The following is a 19,960-nucleotide window of genomic DNA, read 5'->3' as shown; positions in this document are numbered from 1 at the left end:
GACTCCGGCCCTGGATCGGCTCGTTCCCACCCTGCCACCCTGATGCCACCAGTCCTTGCGTGGGGATTGAATGAGCTGTGGTGTGCCGTGCTGTGCCCCACAGCTGGGATGTGCCCCATGGCTGGAACATGTCCTGGTATGGCCCTGACACCTCTTCCCTTGCAGGTGCAGGTGAAGAAGCACATCCAGGTGATCCTGGAGCGGCTGCTGCGCACAGTCAGCCGCAGAGTGATCGTCCTGGACCGGGAGAACCCGCTGAGGGTGAGTCCCGCTGCGCCGCGGCCACACCGCTTCCCTTTGGGCCATGAGGGAGAGGAACGAGGGGTTGCTGGTTTGGGGATCTGGGTGTGGGTGAGCAGCACTGCTCCTTGCTGGCTCTGCCAGTGGTTCCCAGTGCGCTGGGGCTGGATGCCAGGGGTGTGCCCAGCTAAATGCAGGGGAAAACAGGAGCCGTGCTGGGAGCAGGGTGAGTTGGGTTGGGGCTGGATGCGTGGGCATGTACCACAGCGGGATAAAGGAGGAAGCCAGAGCTGTGATGGGAGCAGGGCTGGAGCAGCAGGGGCGTCGGGAAGAGTGGGCAGGGGTCAGAGGTGCAGGAAGCCTGTTTTGGAAGCAGTGAAGGGTCTGGGCTGCATTCTCTGGAAAACAAGTAATTGGACCTGGTGAACCATCATAGTTTTACACGCCAAGAACATGTGTTAGGAATGTGCTAGGACACATGGGAAGGGAAGCAGACCAGAGCACATGGAGCAGCTGCACTGGGAGTGATGGGAGGGGTCAGAGCTGGGGCCAGTGGGGGCTCAGGAGCTCCAATGTGGACATGGTGGCAGACCCAGGCACTGTGCTGGGTCACGGGGTGTGTGAAGAGCCTGTGTTTTGGGAGCCCAGAGAAGGGAATTGCCATGCTGTACCGTGCCACGCTCCATACCGTGCCGGGGGAGGTGTGGGCATCCAGAGCAGCAGCTCTGCCACCAGGGCTGTGCCCGGATCTCAGCACCAGGGTGTGATGCAGCTGTGACTCAGGCAGGAGATAGACACAGGGTCAAACTGGCTTCCATCCTGCTTTTCACCCTTGTTCCCGGGCTGTGTGACTCAGGGCCCAGGGCAGCCGGAGCCAAATGCGCCGTGGGGGCTCTGCCGAGCAGTGATGGGTGTGAGGGGTGATGGGGGGGCTTCAGGGACGGATCCTTTGGCTGTGCCGTGCTCCTGCCCCTCGCTCGGGGCTCCTCAAGTGCCGTCTAGCAGCTCTCCCGGCACCGTCCATGGTTCCTGTGCTGCTGCCACAGTCCCTGCCCTCAGTCAGGGATCCCAGACCCTCAGCTCACGCTGCCCCAGCAGCTCCAGTGGCTGGGGAGGGCCAAGGGGACCGGAGGTGCACGTGCCCACACCAGGGCAGTGCCCGTCCATCCTGTTGCTGCTGGGTGAGAAGGGAGTTGCATCTCAGGGTCACTCTCCCAGCTGTAGCCCCTTGAGTACGAAGGGAGTCCCCAGCACAAGGGATGGGATTTAAGACCGAGACATCTCCTGCATGTGTGCATCTCCTGCTTTGGGGTGCCATGGTGTGGGCACCAACTGGAGAGTGGTGGCCAAACCTGCCCACCCTCCGCTCCTGTCTGTGGCTGCAGCAGCTGCTTGCCATGGCCAGGGGTGCCCCATACTTTTGGAGGAGACCAGGAGACGTCCCCCTCCCCAAGGGCAATGGCCCCACTGGGAAAACCATGACTGCTCCTGCTGCACTGAGATGGCAGACCCTGGCAGGCTCCTGGATGCTGAGGTGGGCACCCAGGTGCCCCGGGCTTTGAGGAGCTCTCACCAGTGGCTCCACAGTAGTGGAGGGTGGTTGGGAATCAGCACAGTACAGGGAACACTGACTGCTGTGTTTTTGGGATATGTCAGACACCCACTGCTGCTCCGTGACCCTTGTTAAACCAACACCGAGTTTCTCCTCTCATAGAAGCCCCTGAGAGGCTGAAATATTTGAGCTGCTCATTCCTGTTTCCCTGTCATCAGCACCTCTTCCCTACCCATGGGACCCCTGCTCAGCCTACCCTTCCACTAAGGGATTTTGGGGACAGGTCTCTCCAGGCCAGGGTCCCACAGAGACTGTTTTCCACCTTCTCTGACCAGTGGAAATCCTCAGTGCTCCTGGTTAACCTGCAGGCAGCAATGGAGGGTGGGCCAGCAGGCCCCTTTGGAGGGTGCAGGGACAGGCACTGGTTTGAGCTGGGACAGACTTGGGGGCATGGGGGCTGCCAGCGGCCCTGGGGAGTCCAGGGCAACAGCTGCTGCCCCCTTCTCATCCTCCAGAACAAAAGTGCACAGGCAGGAGAGGATGTAACAAAAATAGCGTCTCTGTGGAATTTATTGAATTCTCCTTAAATACAGCCACCGCTCCCCTCGCCATTTCCATACCTGGGCTCCCCGCGTTAAACGGAACGATTAAAAATAGAAAAGCTGGTGCTACCCAAACCCTACCGTAGGAGGGAGGGAGGAGAGGTGGGCAGGGGGTCAGTGCTGGGACGGTGCCCCTGCGCTCCGTTGGCGCTCATCAGGCACCGTGCTCACAGGAACCAGAAGCATTTGCGCCGGGATTTCTTCACATCCAACTTCACCGGCAGCTTTGGCACCGGTGACAGCTCCTGCCTGGGCGGTGAGGTGGTGCCCACTGCCCCCGCCAGCCCCGTCGCCATCGGGATGGGGCTCGGCCCGGCGTCGCCCTCGATGTGGCTCAGCACCCGCTGGAAGCGGCCCTCCTGCTGCCGGAAATCGTGCTCCACGCTGCGGCCAGCGGGGTGAGGGGACGGTGTCAGAGGGTACTGCCCGCTGTGGCACCCCAGCTCCCGCAGTTCCCCCGCCTGCCACAGCCCCTCATCGTGCAACAGCCCCCCATTTGCCTCAGAGCTGTGCCCTGCTGCCCGCCTGCCCCTGGCATCCCAAACACAGCCCTTGGGGAGCTCAGATCCCCCCAAAGTACCCAGGGAACTCATCTACTGAGGGCATGTCCCCCAGAGCTGAGCCCCGCTGCACTTCTGGGGCAGTACAGTGGTGTGCCAAACTTCCCAGGGTCACTGCACACCCCTGTGAGGGGATGTCCTGCTGCACATGCCATCAGACAGCCCCTGCCCACCACACTCACCCCTGTGGGCTGTGAGGGGGAGTCTGGGGCCAGACCCCTCCCAAACAGCCACCCCATCCTTCCTGCAGCCATGGAGTCTGTGCCAGGCATGTGGCACAGACCACCTCGTGGCTGTGCTGGAGCATCCTGGGCTGCCTTCTGCCAGAGGGACAGACCTGTATCAGCCTGACCTGGTGGCAGGGAGGTCTTTTGGGGTGAATCCCCCTCAGCTGCCCACCTCCCACCATCCTGCTCCTCCATCCTCTGTATCCAGCCCCACTGACAACATCCACAGTTTCGCCCAGGGCTGGTGGGAGCCAGACACCACCTTGTCTGAGGACTGGTGCTGACATGGGGGGGCGAGCCTGGGGGCTGTGGGACCCCCATTAGCAATGAGTCCCCTGGAGAGGGGCTGCATGTCCCTGGGACTAGGGCCCAGGGCAGCTTTGGCTGCCCTGGAGGGTGCTGAGCATGCAAATGTCTCAGGAGGTGGCCCAAGCATGCAAGGGCTCTGCTGCTGCTTGTCACACGGCTGGCGAGGCAGGAATCAGGGTGCCCCAGGTCTGGATGGGTTAGGGGGGTCTGTGCCCCCAACACAGCCCTCAGGTTTCCTTGCAGTGCTGCAGCCCTCAGTGTCCTTGCAGCCCTGGCTGTCCCCCCACAGCCCCCGCTATCACCACAGCTCCCAGTGTTCCCGCAGACCTTGATATCCCTCCAGCATTCTCTGTCTCTGCAGCCCCTGCTGTCCCCACAGCCCTCAGTGTCCCTCCAGCCCCCGTTCCCAGAGCCCCCAGTGTCCCCAGAGCCCCCGGTGTCCCCGCAGCACCCTGTGGCGCGGGCTGGCTGCTGGCAGCCACGTGCCGTGGTTTCCTCACGGGGAAAACGCCAGTCTCCTCACACCAGCCACGTCCCATCGCATCAGCGAGGTGCTGCGGTGTGTGCCTGGGAACACACGTGGCACAGCCGCCCCGCACACGGGGAGCGCCCCACAAGCTCCCCTGGCACTCCAACACCTCCTGTCTCCTCCCCGTGCGAGGACACCGAGTGTCCCCAGCCATTTCTAGGAAAAAATGGCAAGGGGTGCAGGTGGCCCCAGAGCAGGGGGCAGCACACGGAGGGACCTTGACTCCCCAGCACTGACACAGGGAAGGGTCAGCACCGCTGGGGGTGGAGGTACGGCTGGTGCACTGCCCTGCGATGGGACGGGGGCAGGCAGACCTGACCCTGCCATGGGCCATCCCTGGGGTCTGGTGTCAGGGGTGCTTCCCCTGCTCCCCCACCCCTGTCCCAGCAGAGCCTCTCCCCATCCCACGGGTGGCAGCAAAGCCCATGATGAGTCCCCAGCGGGAGCCTGGCCATCCCAGGGAGCCACCTCCCCCAGATGTGACATCTGTGGCACTGCCATGCAGCATGGAGACAGGCTCGTCAGGCCCGATTAGCGCTGAAGTCCCCCATGAGCTACAGCAGGGGAGCACAGGAAAAATGCAGAGAGCAAGAGCATTGAGGCAGCACCACTGTGCACAGGGGCACAAGGGGTCTGGAGACAGGCACCCGCAGCCCTGGGGTGCACTAAAGAAGGGGCACAGTGCTTACAAAGCACAGCAGGGCTGTGGCATACATGTGCACCGCAGAACATGGCTTGGGAGCAGCTCTGTGCACCACATACCAACCATCCCAGCGCCCAGAGTCAGCTTAATTAACAGCAAAATGAGAACACACCTGGCCATCCACCCACACTGCAGAGGGGATGGCCAGAAGAACACAAAGGAGTGCCTGGAAGGGCAGAACGCTTGAGCAAATTCCCAATTCCTCCAAGAATGGGGCCTGAGAGAGCAGGGAGGGTGAGATACCTTTCACCATGGACCAAATGGGCTCTGAGGAGAGAGGGCAGCAGAGGAAGGGGGTTCCACACCCTGATCCAAAGCCAGCACTGGGAAGTAGAGACAAAGACCCTGTGTTCCCAAACACCAGCGAGTGGCAGGAACCCATCTGCAGCATCTGTGTGAAGCTGGCACAGGGACAACGGGATGCAGCCTGGACTCGAGTGAGCCCACGCACCAGCCACTAGTGAGGCTTCCCCAGTAGACTGCTATTACAGGAGATAAATGCTCTGCCATCCTGCCAGAGCAGTCTCCTTCCAGCTGCTGCTCCTCCATGGAGATCGCCCTGGCTGCTCCTGGGAGTGGGAGCTGCTCCCCTCAGACATAAAGGGACAGATCCAGGCCAAGTGACAGCCGAGACACCCAAGAGTGCCCCGTACATGGTGCCCCCCCACACCGGGACAGGAGGTGCAGGCCCACAGACCCCCCTCTCTTGCCTTACAGAGGAGTCATGGGGTGCAGGGGAGCAGGACCCCCAGGAGCGCGCGGAGCCAGGGCTGGCTCTCACCTGTAGATGATACAGGCACAGTCCCGGCAGGTCCCGCAGTTGGCGATGTCCTGCCCCGTCCGGTACGAGTGTCGCCTGTGACAGAGATGTGCCGTGAACCCAGAGACCTGGCCTGGGTCTGCCCGTGCCCCCCGCTGCCACCAGCCCTTCATCTGCCGCTGAGCTCCTACCCCAGGAGCTGGGACTCTCCTCCCTCGCGATCCCATTTAATGCCAGGCCAAGCACGGTGCCTCTCAGCTTCACAGATTTCTCTGATGGGAACACATCAGAGCCGAGCACAGCAGCGGTCCCAAACCCTTCTGCTGTCTGCGCCCTCCCATTCCCATCCCCGTCTCCATCCCAGGGGTCCCCAGTCCCGCAGCCCCCAGGTGACCACACGTGTCCCTGCACACAGTGCCACAGACAGAGTGCTGTGTTTGTGCGGGAGCACAGGCACACAGCGCTGCCCTGGCAGATGGGCACAAGGAGATGCTTCAGACTAATCTCCAGCCTATGTTAGGCTCAGAATTTATCTCTTCTTGATGCTCTTGTACCAGAGCATCCTCCTCCTCCTCCAGGAAGATGCACAGGACTCGGATTAAGCTGATGCGTGCCCAAGCTCAGCTCACGCCACCATATCCTCATGCTGCTCCAAAGAAGGAGTCTGCACCCTCCATATCCCTGCTGCTGGTGCCAGACCCCATCCCCCAGGCACCCTGATCCCAAGGACTGTGCCAGGGATCCCCTGCACCTCAGCACCGCTGGCGGGTGCTTCCTGCTGGTCCCTGGCTCCCTCTGCTCTCAGAGCTGTAAGAAATGGGCCCTGTGAAATGTTGTTGGTCCTTTTGGGACCCCACCTCTGTGTCTCCGTTGCCCCCTCAGGGCTGTGGAGGGGGAGACAGCTGAGAGAACACCCCCATGTCCCACATAGATGACACATTTTCTCATTGAAATCTTCCTCCTGTTACTTGACCTTGACCACAGTTGTTCTCAGCCCTTGGAAACTGGGTCTAATAATGCACGAAATTATACATTGCAATGGGGATTATTCTATCAGCACCCAAATTAGATCATGAGACCTTTTATATATATATACTGTACGTATGTGTGTGTGTGCCTGAGGCTCTGACGTTTACAACAGCACCTCTCTGCTGGGAGAGCTCACCCTGGGATGGTGTTCGGTGTTTAAATCATCATGGCTAGGCTTCGCGAACGAAGATATGAGAGGGGCTCTACCCACGCTTGCTACAAGCGCGCTGATGGCTAAAGGTGTTTAAATATATATGGTATGTATGCCTGTGTGTGCCCATGGGCACCTTTGCCAGGACAGTTCACTCTGGGATGGTGTTTGGTGCAGGATGTTGCCAGTGGTTTGGTGCCTGGACCTGGCCAGGATGTGTCAGGGTTGGTGGCCCCACCCTAGTGCACAGTAGGCACCTGGGATCTGACCCGTAGCAAATGAGGCCATGCTGTTCCACAGCCTAAGGACACCAGAATAATGTGTTATGTGATTTCCTGTCCTGTTCCGTATGTCCCTGGGGGTCTTGTTTGCTCACTTGACTGTAATAGTATGTGGAGCCGAGGCCTTAATTAAGCTGTCCTGGCTGCACCTGCCTCAGCGGGTGTTGGACTGAGACCCCAGGGGGTCCCTCCCCACTGGCAGCGCTCCAGGGGTGGCACAGAGACAGCATTCCCTACGCTTCATTCATTAAGCCAACACTGGCTTAATCTGATTGAACAAATGGATCTCTGTGCTGCCCCAGAGGGAGCTGGCGATCTTGGGCATCAGGAACAAGTCCCAGAGGTTTTACAGGATGGTGCCAGAGCTGGCACCTCTTGGAAGGTTGGTTGCCCTCGTGTGGGATGAGTTTGGAGGGTCTCAGCTGGGGACTATCATGGACTGACCACATTGCTCCATTTGCCAAATCTGCCTGGGAGGCCGAGGACTGATGGCCCAGGGGGACACCTTGCCCAAAGAAGCAGGTCCTGGGCAGGCCAGATGAAGGGGTGCTGGGCACCTCCCCTGGACACAGACACTTCTGTTGGGAGGGCACAGGCCACTGGATCTGTGCTGAAGGCACCTCCATGGAGGGGCTGGAAGTAGGTGAGAGCGCAGGGCGGCTGCACCTGTGGCATGGCAGGGACATGGGCCCTGCTGAGCCAGCTGTTGGGATGGGACTGCCCAGGCCCCCATCCCCAGTGACCGATGGACAAGTCAGCTACACCAGATCTGGGCAGGGGCCCAGCATCCCCTCGTCCCCCAGGCCTGCACCCCCTGCACCCATCCTTGGGCACAAGGAGGGCCCCGCAGGCACAAGCAGAACGTGCTGGTGTGGGCGAAACCTTGCACTGACACACGGAGCCGTGTGCGCATGGACGGCAGCTCTGAGTTTATCAGAGGGAAACATGCCCAGGAGGCAGCAGCACCCATATCTCTGTCAAGGTCCCCTGTTCTCCATCCCCAGCCCCCAAGGGACATTGTCTTCCCAGGCCCTCGCTCCATCCCGCCTACTCACCCGTCCCGCTGCGCCTCCTTCTTTTCCAGGTCCTGGATGACATCCAGCAGCACCCTGATGGTTTGTTGGCTGGTCTCCAGCACCCCTTCCAGGGACTGCAGCTGGGAATGCAGGTCTCCCTGCTCCCTGGGCCGCCAGGGGCCCTCTCCCTGAGATGTCTGGGCATCCTCGTCCCTCGCTGGTGGTCCCACAGGTCCCTTGGCAACCACCACCAGCTGCAGTAGGTCCTGGACATGGTGCGGTGTCTCAGGTTGCTCAGCAGCGAGGCAGGGCTGCCCGTGCTGGGGGGGCTCTGGTGCCCACCCAGCCGTTTGTGTCCCCATGCTGGGGCCCTGTGGGACCGGGGGCAGCAGCTCCCTGTGTCCCTCGGGTCCTGCCCGGCCATGCCCAGGCTCGGCAGCATGGAGCTGGCTGCAGGTGCTGAGCACAGCTGGTGTCTTCTCTGGCGCAGTGGTGGCAGCAGAGCTGTGCCAGCCTGGCACTGGTGGGATGGGGGCTGGCGAGGTGCAGCAGGGCCCCCCCCATGGCGAGCCGCAGAGCTGGTGGTGGGGTGGCGGGGGGTCCCGTGGGGGGTTGCCCTGAGGTGGCTGGCAGAGGCCATGGGTGTCCGTGGCGGGGCCGGGCTGCCGGCGGTGAGGGGAGGGCTGGGGTGGTGGGCGACCGCAGGGCAGGGTCCGCTCTGAGTCGCTCCGGCCAAGCCCCCGCTGCTCCGCGGGAGGTCGGGGCTGGCCACAGGGTACAGAGGCCGGGCGTGGGGTGACCCCGTGGCCACCTCGGGGGCTCCCACGGAGCTGGGCACAGGCAGGGGGTGGCGGGCACGGCTCAGGGGTGCAGCGGGCAGCAGCGTACCCAGCTGTGCCCCGGTAAGGGGGAGGGGGATCCCTGGGTGGTGGCGGTGGCGGGGGGCACACTGTGGTGTGCTGAACGAGAGCCACAGTGCGATCACGTGTGGGGAGGTTGCCGGGGGTCCGCGGGGGCACAGCCCAGCTGGTCGTGGTGGGCGTGGCCACCCCCGGGCACCGGACAGTCGCCACAGCGGGCAGTACCGCATCCCCTGCCACATCGCAGACGCTTTTGCTGCGGGGCTGGGGAGCTGGGAAGGGCTTCTGGAGGCTGGGAGAGGTCTGGATGGCCGTGCTCATGCACGCCTTCCTGGGCATGGGCAGCGTTAGCGAGCCCGGCTGTGCCTGGGGCCAGCTGCGCCGCGAGGCACGGAGAGCCGCCGGCCCAGGAGCATCCCTGGGGGGCGGCGAGGCACGTGGGGTGTTGGGACCGGGGGTGGCCGCGGGCTCGGGCGGAGGGCTGCCCGCCTGCCCTGAGTCGCCCTCCACCAGGTCCTTGAAGCGGACCTGCTGCGTGCGGTTGCGCCGGCGCTTGAGGCGGCTCTCGATGTCGGGCGAGTCGCGGTTGAGCAACACCGAGCGCACCGTCATGGCTTTCTCCTGGCTGCCCTCGCCGGCAGGGGCCGGGCGAGGCACGGGCTCACGGCTGACCATGTCTCAGGGCCGCGGGTCCGGGGGGCTGCGGTGGGGCGCGGGGGGCCGAGCGCTGATGGCCGGAGCCCTGGGCTACACCCGTCCCCAGAGCTGCTGGAGCAGTGGGCAGCCTCATCCCGCGCTGCCACAGAGAGGGGATGCTGGGCGGGAGGCGGGCGAGGGGCCTCTGGGCATGCTGCCCGCTGCCCGGCCCTACAGCCCCTGGCACGCCGCCCCGACAGCCCTGCCCGGCACCGCGGGCCCCCGCTGGCGCCCGCAGCCCATCGTCCCGCTGCAGCTGCTCGGGCTCAGGGCCGCCCGCATTGGGCCCGATGCCGGCCGTGCCTGCCCATGGCTCCTGGGCTCTGGACCTGCGGGGACAGAGAGAGGTGCGTCAGCCCTGGCCACACCGCCACAGCCCCCGAGGACACGAGTGTCCCTGCGGAGCCGCCAGCCCCTCCCGCCTCAGCTCCCTCCCAGCCCGCCATCACCAAACGCGAAGAGACAGACTTTGATCTGCGGCGCTGCCTCCTCAGCACAAAGGGAGAAGGGAAAAGAAACCCCTTTAGCATAAACACGTTCCGAGTTCACAGCTCAAATCAAGCAGAAGCAGCTGTTAAAAATAGCTCTGCCTCGCCGGGGCTGGTGCCTCGTGCGCAGGGCACGGGCAGGGGGAGGGCAGGTACAGGGCAGGGTGGGGGGCACGGGGCTCCCGTGAGGCACAGACAGACACGGGGCGCCCACTGCACATGGGACACCCGCCACACACAGGCAGCAGATCTGCACGGGCTGGAAAAGGCACGGGGCAGCCGTCCAGCATGAGACATGGCTGGGGCGGGTATGGGGCATCCTGCACTGGGCTTGGCCAGATTGGCACAGGGGACCCGTCGTGTGTGGGGTGTGGCTAGATGGGCACCAGAGGTGCTGGTTGGGCTGCAGGTGTGGGGGACCATCTCCGTGGGCAGGGGTGGGACTGTGGCTCGAGGAAACTGAGCCACTTCAGACATGTGAGAGTCAGCAGGAGGGAGAAGCTTGGGTGAGACTGTGGGATATCCCTAACACCAGCATTGCTTCCCAGGCGGTACAGGGTCAGGACCTGCGGGCACAGTGGGGTTTGCACCCAGCCATATCCCCATCCCTGCCATCCTTCCTGCACAGCTCTGCAGGGCTTCTCCTCCACACACACCCACCAGGCAAACTCCTTCAGAGCCTTGTCCAGATGTACCCCCTGCACCCAGCCCCGTGCCCAGCTGGCTCTGCCTCTACCCACTGGGTTGCCTGCAGCTGCCCCAGCCCATCACACTGACTGGGCACATGGAGCACAGGGCACACTGGGAGCCCTGCTGGGGTGTCCCAGGGTGCAGGGGAGACTGATGGTTCATTTCAGGACACAGTGACAGAAACAGAGCGGGACAGACAGAGATGTCAGCCCTGGCGCGTGGTAGTTCAGCATCATCACACCATGCCATGTCCCCCATCCCTGTGGTCCCCAGCCCAGACCACAGGCTGCTGCTCCCCCAGGGCCCCCATACACTCTCAGCACAATAAGGCAGGAGCCTCGCTGGCTCCACAGCCCCTCTGTTCTCACTGCAGGCGGACACATGGCACAGCCACTCCTTGACCCCCTCCCTGTCTTGCCTTGTTCCTGATGGCACAAAGCACTGACTCAGCAGCCCAGAGTCCCCAGCACTGGAACAACCAAACTTCTGAGTGCTGCACGTGCCAGTGCCCTGTGCCTCCCGACACCCACAGTGAGCACTGACCCAGCAGAGCAGGGAGCTCCCACAGCCCTCCCGACACCCACAGTGAGCACTGACCCAGCAGAGCAGGGAGCTCCCCCGGCCCCCCTGGCCCCCACCCCGGCCCCGCGTGCCCCAGCGCCTCTGCACACCCCGTTCCGCATTCGTCGGGATGCTGCTCCACACGCCGCCCAGCCGCCCAGCGCTTCCCTTCCCGAGCTTGGAGCTGTGCCCAGACACCCGGAGACGTCTGTGAGGCAGGACACGATGAGGGATGGGATGGGGCTCCTCGTTAGTATGGGCAGCAACAGGCAGAGGAGTGAGCTGGCCGGGGCTGGAGCCAGCAGTACGCATCTCGTGTCCCGCATTGCCACAGCCCTGCCTGGCCCGGGCCACGGGCACCCACTCCTGGCCATGGCAGAGCCTGCTGGGTTATCCATAGTCGTGATGTGAGCCGCCCCCTGAGGCCTTGCCTCAGCTAGGGGGTCACCTCCCCCCTTGTGCCATACAGGGGGCCCATGCCCTGGGACAGGTGTCCCATGCCCGGGTCCCCCGGCAGCATCCTCAGCTGTGGCTGTGCCAGGGAGGGCAACGTGCTAAGGGCAGAAGGGCCCAGTGGGCACATCTCTGTGCCACAGCTGAGCACTCCAGACAGCAGCCTGCATGTTGCCAGCCTGCCCCAGCAGGTTCCCGAATGGAAGTGCCAGCCAGCACAGGGCAGAGGGTGCTGGGAACGGCTCCGAGGGCCGGGCACAGGGCAGGAGCACCCCTGGCATGGTCTGAATGCAAGACCAGCCCCGTGATCCTGCGGCGGGCACCTCGCTGAGCCACGGCTGACGCAGTGTGGGACGAGGCTGATCCCCTGCCGACGCAGCAAACGTGGCACTGTCAGTCAGCGAGGCCTCACTGGAGCCCCCTCGGCCTCCCAAACCACTGGGAGATCAGAAACAAGGCACAAGGACAAAGGAAAGTCTATAAATTATACATGGAGCAACTCCGTTTGGGAACAGCTCTGAGGATGTCAACCACCCACACCAGGACCCTCCCACGTGTTTGCTCTCTGCTGTGGTTGGATTTAGCGCCGTGCTAGGGCACTGTTTGCAGCACACCGGTGTCTCTGAGCATGGATAATGAGCCCCTCATAACCTGGGGCTGCCCTGTCTGATGGGACCCCCCCCAGACTGTTGCTGAATCAAAGGAACCCCCTGCGCTGATGGGTCCCAGGGAAATGGTGCTCAACGCCCCAATCCTGGGGTCTACCGGAGCCCCTCCAAGGTCCAGAGCCTACCACAGCTCCTTCCAGGGTCAGTCTGACAGGACCCCAAGGCTGCGGCCGCTCCTCTCCAGAAGAGACCTGAGGCCAAAGCAGGAGCGCCGGTGCTCCGCTCCAGTGTGCCCTGCTGGGCTCTGTGTCTGAGGGACAGGGGATGGTGGGGACCTGCTGGGGTGGTAAGTGGAGAGTGACCTTGGCAGAGCCCCGTGCAAGGGATGTGCAGAAGCAGAGCCCTGGCATGGGGGTCCAGGGGATGTGGGTGGGCTGGCACCGGCCAGGGAATGCACTCGGAGCTTGACTGACCCCCTCTGAAGATGGCAGCGTGAACCAGCCACGCCAGGCAGAGCGGGGCTGCGGAGAACACGGCTCATCAAACCCATTTGCTGCCGGGCTTGATGAGGCTCCAAGTTTGGTCAGTGGAGGTAAAAGCCTCGGCGGAGCAGACTCGGATTTCTGTGAGGCATTTGACATTTCAACGAAGAAAGCAGGATAATCCCAGAGCAATGTGACACACATTAAACCAGCTAACCAGCACGTCTCCGCTCATAACCATCCCACAACCATCACCCTTAGCCGGACTCTGCCCCAGTGCCACAGAGGGGCAGTGGCTCTGTGCACTGTGTGGTCCTGACCACAGAGGGAAACTGAGGAAATGGGAGAAAATGAAGGGCAAGGAAGGAAAAAGGCCAGCACAGAGGCAGGAGATAGGCATGGGGTGGAGGCTGTGTGAGATGGGGCTCTGGGCAGTAGTTCCAGGCTCTGCTCATGGTGACTGGAAATGAGGGTTGAAGGGCTGGAGGAGCAACTTCCTTAAAAAATGAGGCCAGCTGGCTCAGGAGCAGCTTGAAAAGGGTTTGCACAGTGGTGGATCCTCCATCTCAGCAATTTTTTAAGATCTGAGTGGTTTATCTCCTCTGGTTCCTATGGCAATTCCAGGATCATGAATAAGGTGGGACAGAAGGTCACATTGATGATGTGCAGGTGAAACCAGGTGATTCCCCTCTAATGCAACAGAGAACACAAGTCGTGCAGCAGTGGGTTCCACTGGATGCTCAGCACAGTTGGGAAGGACATCTCTGCTGAGTGAGCCCAGGAGCTGAGGAAGTGTCGGGAACCTCTTCCCAGGGCCACCACTGACCAGCACCCGCAAAGGTTGAATACCTGCCTAGTGAGCAGCGCCAGGGCTCTGACTCGTGCCAGCCCAGCTCCCTCCCCAGCCCAGAGCCCTCTGCCGTGAACGCACTGTGCCATGTCAGATGGTGGGATGCCACACCTGGTCCTGCGTCACCTGCCCAGCAGCCTGCAAAGGGTTTGGGAATCTCCCTTGGGAGAGCCCCAGCACTGGGTTCCTCTGGCCAGCACTGATTGATGGTGAGTTTTGTGAGGCACTAAACCTGCTGGGTTTGCATCGTGGGACTCATCTCACGCGGTGCAGGGCTGCCCTCAGAGAATAGAGCCCTGCTTCACACTGCCCTGTCCACGAAGTTACCTGCCAGCTTTGGCCCTTTCCCCACCCATCCTCCTCCTCATCCTCCTAGTAACGTCTGTGGCAGAGGGGAAATGGGAACAGACACATAAATCTTCTCAGGATGCCGGAGGATGGGAGATGAGATTTATGAGAGAGGAAGTAAGATTGCACTGGAACCGCAGAGGAGAGCAGCAAATGACCCAGCTCTACTTATGAGGTAACAGCTTCTGTGGGGCAACACCTCTGATTTTTCTGATCTCCAGAGAAGAGAGAGCGGCTGCTGGCAATGGAGAGTGGCAGCACTGGAGGATGAGGCACTAGAGGGGCAGGAGCCAGGCTCATGACACATCACTCCACAGCAGAGCTAATCCCGCCTTGGGTCTGGGTGGACTTGAGGCATTTGTACTCAGATCAGAGCATCCGCGGGACTCAAGGATGGAGGACTCAGAGCAGCTCCTCAGGCAACTTGCACGCCCTTAATCCAGTTCCTTGCTGAGGAAGCTCCACCTAGAAGCCAGCTCATGCCCTGCTCTCACGGTTCTCTTGGAGGCTCTTCCAGAACCTGGCTGCTCAGAGCCTCACAGACCTTCTCATTTCCTGCAGGTACTTAATCATGGCCCGTTTATATCCGACTGTACTTGTGCCAACAGAGTGCTTCCGCTCAAGCAGCTCTTGTCCCTCCTCGGCACTTGGCCCTCATGGTCCTCAGTGAGGAAATGTCCCTTATTCAGCCACAATCCCAGTGCTCTGCGGGTCCAGCTCTGTTCATGTCCCCAGGGCCAGCTCCCCGTGTCCCCAGTGGTCCTCACAGCACCCGATCCCTCCCTCCCAGCAGCACTCAAGGCGCTGCTTGAACACCACTGGGGCTTCCCCAGGACCTCTGGGCTGGCCCAGCCAAAGGCACAGGCGCTGTCCCTGCCACCGTGGCCGTGCCCAGGGTGCCTGTGCCCTACAGCCCCCCAGCACCCACAGAGCATCGCCCGGGGGTTCCGGAGGCGGCACTGGCACGCAGGTCCTGGCACGAGTGGTGGCTCGCACGAGCTGAGGGATCTGCGCTCGTCCCTATGTAGGTCACTGGCTGAAGTGCTCTGCGGGAACATTAGTCACTCTCCCAGCCACGGGGCCCAGGAGAAGGCTCTGGAGCCCAGCCAGGGCAGGGGGTCTCCGCCACCCATCTTCCCACAGGGCAGCACCCACGGGCACCCTGCGGGCTCCTCTCTGAGCCCACCAAGGTTCCTGGGCACCCTGGCCACACACACCATGGCTCACGCTCATGGAAGGGGTCCTGTCTTTTGAGAAGGAGCAGCCTCCTGGCACACAGAGGTCACCAGCTCTGCTGCCATTGCTCCCCTCCATGTGCAGATGTGCTGGTGCCGCAGATGGAGGATGCACGTGGTCAGGGAGAGGGGAGTACAAAGCCTCTACGGGAGCCTTCAGAAGCTGCAGAAGCCAAATTATTCCTCTGTCTCCCGTGGATGATAATATGGCTGTCATGGCAGTGGTGTCTCTGTTCCCTCTGCTACCTGCTGGCGTTTCTACCTCTCAGCCAAGCAGAGGAGCATCGCTATCACCGTTTTAATGAGACATGAAGAGGTAGAGTGACCTGCCTGAGGCAGCACGGCAGAGCGGTGCAGACAGCCCATGTGGAGCAGGAGCACCTCCAGGAGGAGTTTGTTTCATGTCCCAGGGCTTCCCTCGGCCACATCCATGGAGGAGCAGGTGAACATCCCTGGAGCTGCTGCCAGCACTGCAGTTCAGTGCTGCTCTTTGGGGCTGCAGGAGGGACCACCCTGGGAGGAAGAACACCCAGCGAACGTGGTGTGAGCAATGCCATGCTCCTCAGAGCCCTGGAGATGCTCTGCGTGTCTACAGGGACCTGGGAAGATGCTTGTCACAGAGATTCAGCCCAGAGAGCGCGACTGAAGCCCAGGGCTCTGCCAGCACCTCTGGCCCAGGATGATCCTGAGCGAATGGCAGGACCAGGGAAGTGGAACACAGCTCATCACCAGACCCGACAGCCCTGTCCTCACCAGGGAGGGTGTTTCACTTTTCCAGAAGGGGCTTGGGTGCCCATCTGGAGCCCACCCTCCCCAGCGTGCAGAGCAGCCAGCTAGGCTGGGGGGCCCTGGCATACCAGGACTCCATGGGCTTCCTCTCATGCCAGGAATGGCATCAGAAAGCCACAAGCTTTCCCCAGAGCACATTTATGGAAAAATCTGGAAAGGCTTCACCACCGAGCTGTTCCCATGCCACCTGGGCCACCCCTGCACACACTGGTCTGGGCTTGGGGGGCTCAGCTCCAGACACAGCAGGCCCCCTGGGATAGCCCCTGTCTCACTGGTGCCCACCAGCCACAGTGCCGGCAGCCAGCGTTGCGGCCTCTGCAGCTGCATCGCCCAGCACAGAGAGCGTCCTTCCAGAATACAAATTCCTGCCTTTAAGTGCATTCCCAATGCCATCGAGCAGCCTGCCCCCCTTTATGTGCTTTGGACAACAGTGGTTACCAGGGGAATCTGGGAATTAGCAAGTGTCCTCCTGTCTCCCTGTGCCTCAGTTTCCCCACCATCAAACAGCCTGGACTACACAGACCATCTCCGCAAACACGCGAGGCAGGCTCAGCTCACAGCACTGGTTAGGACTGGAGTAGTGTTGTTAGCATGGACGGGAATTATCCATGGCCTCTGGATGCCACCATGCTATTAAATAATTATAATAATTATCATTTGTAAAGAAGACAACCTCAGTCCAAAGGAGCTTCTGCGATGAAATCCACCCCACTCCTCCGAGTGCGCCAGAAGGACGAACCCTGCCCGTGGAGAAGGGACGCAGGAAAGGGCCAGGGGTACCAGCCTCAGACAGGTTCTGCCCAGGGATCCCCCCGCAGCCCCCTGGCCCCCCTCTCCTCGGGCAGCACAGCAGGGAGGCAGTGCAGCCGGTGGTCCCCCGCGTCCCCTGCCACCACGGCCGTGCCCCCGGGAGCTGCCGAGCGTGGAGACCGCCAGGAGCTGCTGCTGGCACTAACTGCGTCGTGCCACCCAGAGCGGGCAGCTGACATCGATGTCCCCGTGTGTCCCCATGCAGGCACGCGCTGGCACAGCCGAGGCCCGGTGGTTACTCATACGTGTCCACCTCATGCTCCCAACACAAAACCGGCTCCGCGGAGACCTCCCGCCCCCCCGCACCTCTAACGGGCTTTGTGTGCGATCCCGTAGGGATGGTCGGGACCGGCGCACCCCGGGAGCTGCGCCTCCCTATTTCGCAGGACTGGCTGGGGCTCGCTCCCGCATCCCGGAGCCCCGCTGGCGGACACAAGGCCTTGGGCGCGGAGCGCGGCGCCAGGAGCAGCCGGGAGCAACGTGGGCTGAATCCCTCCAGCCCCGGCCGGCGTCACCGCGGCGCGCGGTACCGAAAGTGCCATCCCTGGATCTGCGTGTGCGTGTGTCAGCCGGCACAGCCCCGGCTGACCGACCCGTCGCTAACGAGGGGGAGCGGAGCACAGCCGAGCCCGCCCGGCTGCTCCCCAGCGCGGCTCCCGCACGCAGCCCCCGCACGCAGCGACCCGGCCGGGGCGGCACGGCGAGGCTGCGGCACCGGGGCACGACCTGGGGGTTTTTGACCCCTCCGACACAGCAGCTCCCACCAGACATTCACCTCCCTCGGCTGCACACTGTGCCACCGCTCCAGTACGGCTGTGACCCCCAGAGACCCCCGCCACGGCAGCCGGCGGCCACCTCCGTGCGCGGTGTCCAGCGCAGGGGGCTTCGGAGCCGGGTGCCCAGCGCACGGTGCCTGCCATGGAATGCTCAATGCGGGGTGCCCCCGTCCCCGTGGCTCCCGCAGTTCCCCAGACAGCTCCTGCTCAGCGGGGGTAAAGAAGGGAAGGACAGGGAAGTGCCGCGATCCCCGGGGCTCCGGGGCCGGACACCACGCACCGGCGGCCGGGAGAAGGGGGACACAACGGATCCCCCTCGCCAGCCCAGCCAGGCTCTTCGCCCTGGCCCCGCCGGCCCCTCGCATATCCCGCGGGGCCGCGGGTGTCCGCACCGCCCCCGCGCCCCTGGGGTCCCCACACCGTCGCGCAATCCCGGCTTCAGGGCTCCCGGTACCGCGTCGCCGTTCCTGGCCCCGGGGCTCCCACGCCCCGGCCGCGGGGTCGCCCGGGGTCCCGGTGCCGGCCCGGCGCCGCAGGGCCGATGCCTGCAGCGCCCTGCCCGGCCGCCGACCCGCTCCCCGGGAGAGCCCTCTCTCCATCCCACCGGTACCTGGTGCTCGGCGGCGGCGGAGCGGCTCCGGCAGCGGCAGGCGCGGGGCTCGGCGGGGCGGGGCGGGGCGGGACAGCGCGCGCTCGCCGGTACCGGGGCGGAGCCGGTGGGGGCGGAGCCTCGCCGCGGGGAGCGCGCGCGGGTGCCGAGCCCCGGAGGAGCCCCGGAGGAGCCCCGGTACCGGCACCAGGCGGGTCCTGCCCGGACGGTGCGGTGGCTGCGCGCCCCGGCCCCGCGGGCCCCCGGTGTGCCGGTGCTACTGCGCGGGACAGCGCTCGGCGGGGCGGCCGCGGGGCTGTGGCGTCACCTGGATGCCCGAAAGATCGTGAGCTATTGGGGTTTGATCCATTTGCTTCCCACAAGATCATTCCCTCCAAATCCACCCGCAGCCAGTTTTGGCCGTGGCTTCCCCGCAGCAGCCCTCAGAGGGCTGTGCCCCATCCCGAGGAGCTCCCGGGGCTGCCTAGGAGCTGCGGGGGTCAAGCTGGAGCCTTTGGTCACCGGCAGCAACCACATTTCCCCGAACTGCCTTGGACTGCCCCCTTTGGGCTCCATGTTGTTGTCAAGGGCTGGCCTGGGGATGCAGTGTGGCTCCTTCTCTGCCGGTGGAATGATCCAGGAGGAAGCTCCAGCACTGACCAACTTACCGGGGCTGGAAGGTTCCTGTGGCACCCCCTGCCCTGTGCAGACCTGCCAGGGCTGCTCCAGCACACCCGGGAAGGGCAGAGGTGCCCAGTGCCCGGAGCTGCCCTCATAGGGCTCACAACATGACCACAGAGTTCCATCAGTGACAATGGGGCATGGCAGGGCCATTGCTCATCCTGAGCTTACCAGACGATGTTCTTACCCAGAGACTCCCAGGACAGCTTTCTGGACAGCATCCTGCTCATGCACAGGCTGCTTTATCACACCACAAAACCAGGAGCCTCCTGGACTAGAGCCAAGGGCTCAGTTTGTGACCCTTCACTGGAGCCACTGGGTTCTAGAAAGAACCTCCTTACTATTTTCAAAATGCCCTTGCATCCACAGATGACCTTAAATTACAGCACCACGCTGTAGAGTTATGCCTGCAGCCCCCTGGCATCATGGCAGGTGCCAGAGCCATCCCATCCCTGCAGCAGGATGCACAGATGAGGAGCTGGGGATGAAGGGGGCAGGATAAGTCTGCGGAGCTGGGGTGGAGGGAACCAGGGCAGGCAGGGGGTGAATGGCCCCCAGAGCAGTTGGGCCTTCAGGGTATAGACCGACTGGGGGAACACGGATAGTGTCCCCTTCCATGGTCACGGGACCCCAGCAGAGCCTGACCAGCCCATCTCCCCCAGAGCCACTACGTGGCCTGCATGGCTGCCATCCTGAGCCAGATGGACAAGGACCACTACAGTGCCTACATCCAGGCGTTCCCCTCCAGGCCTGAGCTGATGGTGAGTGCTGCCCCTTGGCAACACCCTCACAGCATCTCCCTGAGAGGGCATTGTGGTCCAGCCCAGCTCCTGATGTCTCCCCCTCCCTGGTAGGACTTCCTCATGGAGACCTTCATCCTCTTCAAGGACCTGATTGGGAAGACAGTGTATCCCTGCGACTGGGTAGTGATGAACATGGTGCAGAACCGGTTAGGACCTGGGCTGGAAGGGGCCTGTGGGCAGATGCTGGGGCTGGGTGTGAGACCCTGGAGCTCCTCTCTGGGCACGGGGCAGGCAGACACTGGAGCACAGCTCCAGGCACACAGGACCGCTGCACCCAGGTGG

General features: G+C 62.9%; 2 protein-coding genes across 2 annotated transcripts in view; one reads left to right on the top strand and one right to left on the bottom strand.

Annotated features, from left to right (window-relative positions):
• The window catches only part of LOC114068871 (dedicator of cytokinesis protein 2-like), a 51,152-nt gene that overhangs the window by 19,039 nt on the left and 12,153 nt on the right, over positions 1 to 19,960 (top strand). The window contains exons 28-30 of the mRNA XM_027905285.1: positions 166 to 261; positions 19,538 to 19,636; positions 19,730 to 19,824. Of these exons, the coding sequence (XP_027761086.1) occupies positions 166 to 261; positions 19,538 to 19,636; positions 19,730 to 19,824 (290 nt within the window). The remainder of the gene's footprint in view (positions 1 to 165; positions 262 to 19,537; positions 19,637 to 19,729; positions 19,825 to 19,960) is intronic.
• On the bottom strand, positions 2,378 to 9,733 carry LOC114068878 (basic proline-rich protein-like). Its single transcript, XM_027905292.1, has 3 exons — positions 7,999 to 9,733; positions 5,504 to 5,578; positions 2,378 to 2,778 (listed from the first exon to the last, which is right to left on the bottom strand). The coding sequence occupies exons 1-3, from the start codon at positions 9,492 to 9,494 to the stop codon at positions 2,562 to 2,564; spliced, it is 1,788 nt and encodes a 595-aa protein (XP_027761093.1). The 5' UTR covers positions 9,495 to 9,733; the 3' UTR covers positions 2,378 to 2,561.

The sequence above is a fragment of the Empidonax traillii genome, unplaced genomic scaffold, assembly GCF_003031625.1.
Source record: "Empidonax traillii isolate 1590-97213 ecotype Southwest subspecies unplaced genomic scaffold, ASM303162v1 scaffold1139:size213905, whole genome shotgun sequence".
Lineage (NCBI taxonomy): Eukaryota > Metazoa > Chordata > Aves > Passeriformes > Tyrannidae > Empidonax > Empidonax traillii.
This window is presented reverse-complemented; position numbering and strand designations above follow the sequence as displayed.

What these genes read in the sequence shown, in the direction of transcription:
- LOC114068878 (XM_027905292.1), bottom strand. Translation starts at nt 9,494, where the DNA reads ATGGTCAGCCGTGAGCCCGTGCCTCGCCCGGCCCCTGCCGGCGAGGGC. An exon ending in AAGGAGGCGCAGCGGGACGG is followed by an intron (nt 5,579 to 7,998) that starts GTGAGTAGGCGG and finishes TCTCTGTCACAG; the next exon opens with GCGACACTCGTACCGGACGG. An exon ending in TGTGCCTGTATCATCTACAG is followed by an intron (nt 2,779 to 5,503) that starts GTGAGAGCCAGC and finishes CGCTGGCCGCAG; the next exon opens with CGTGGAGCACGATTTCCGGC.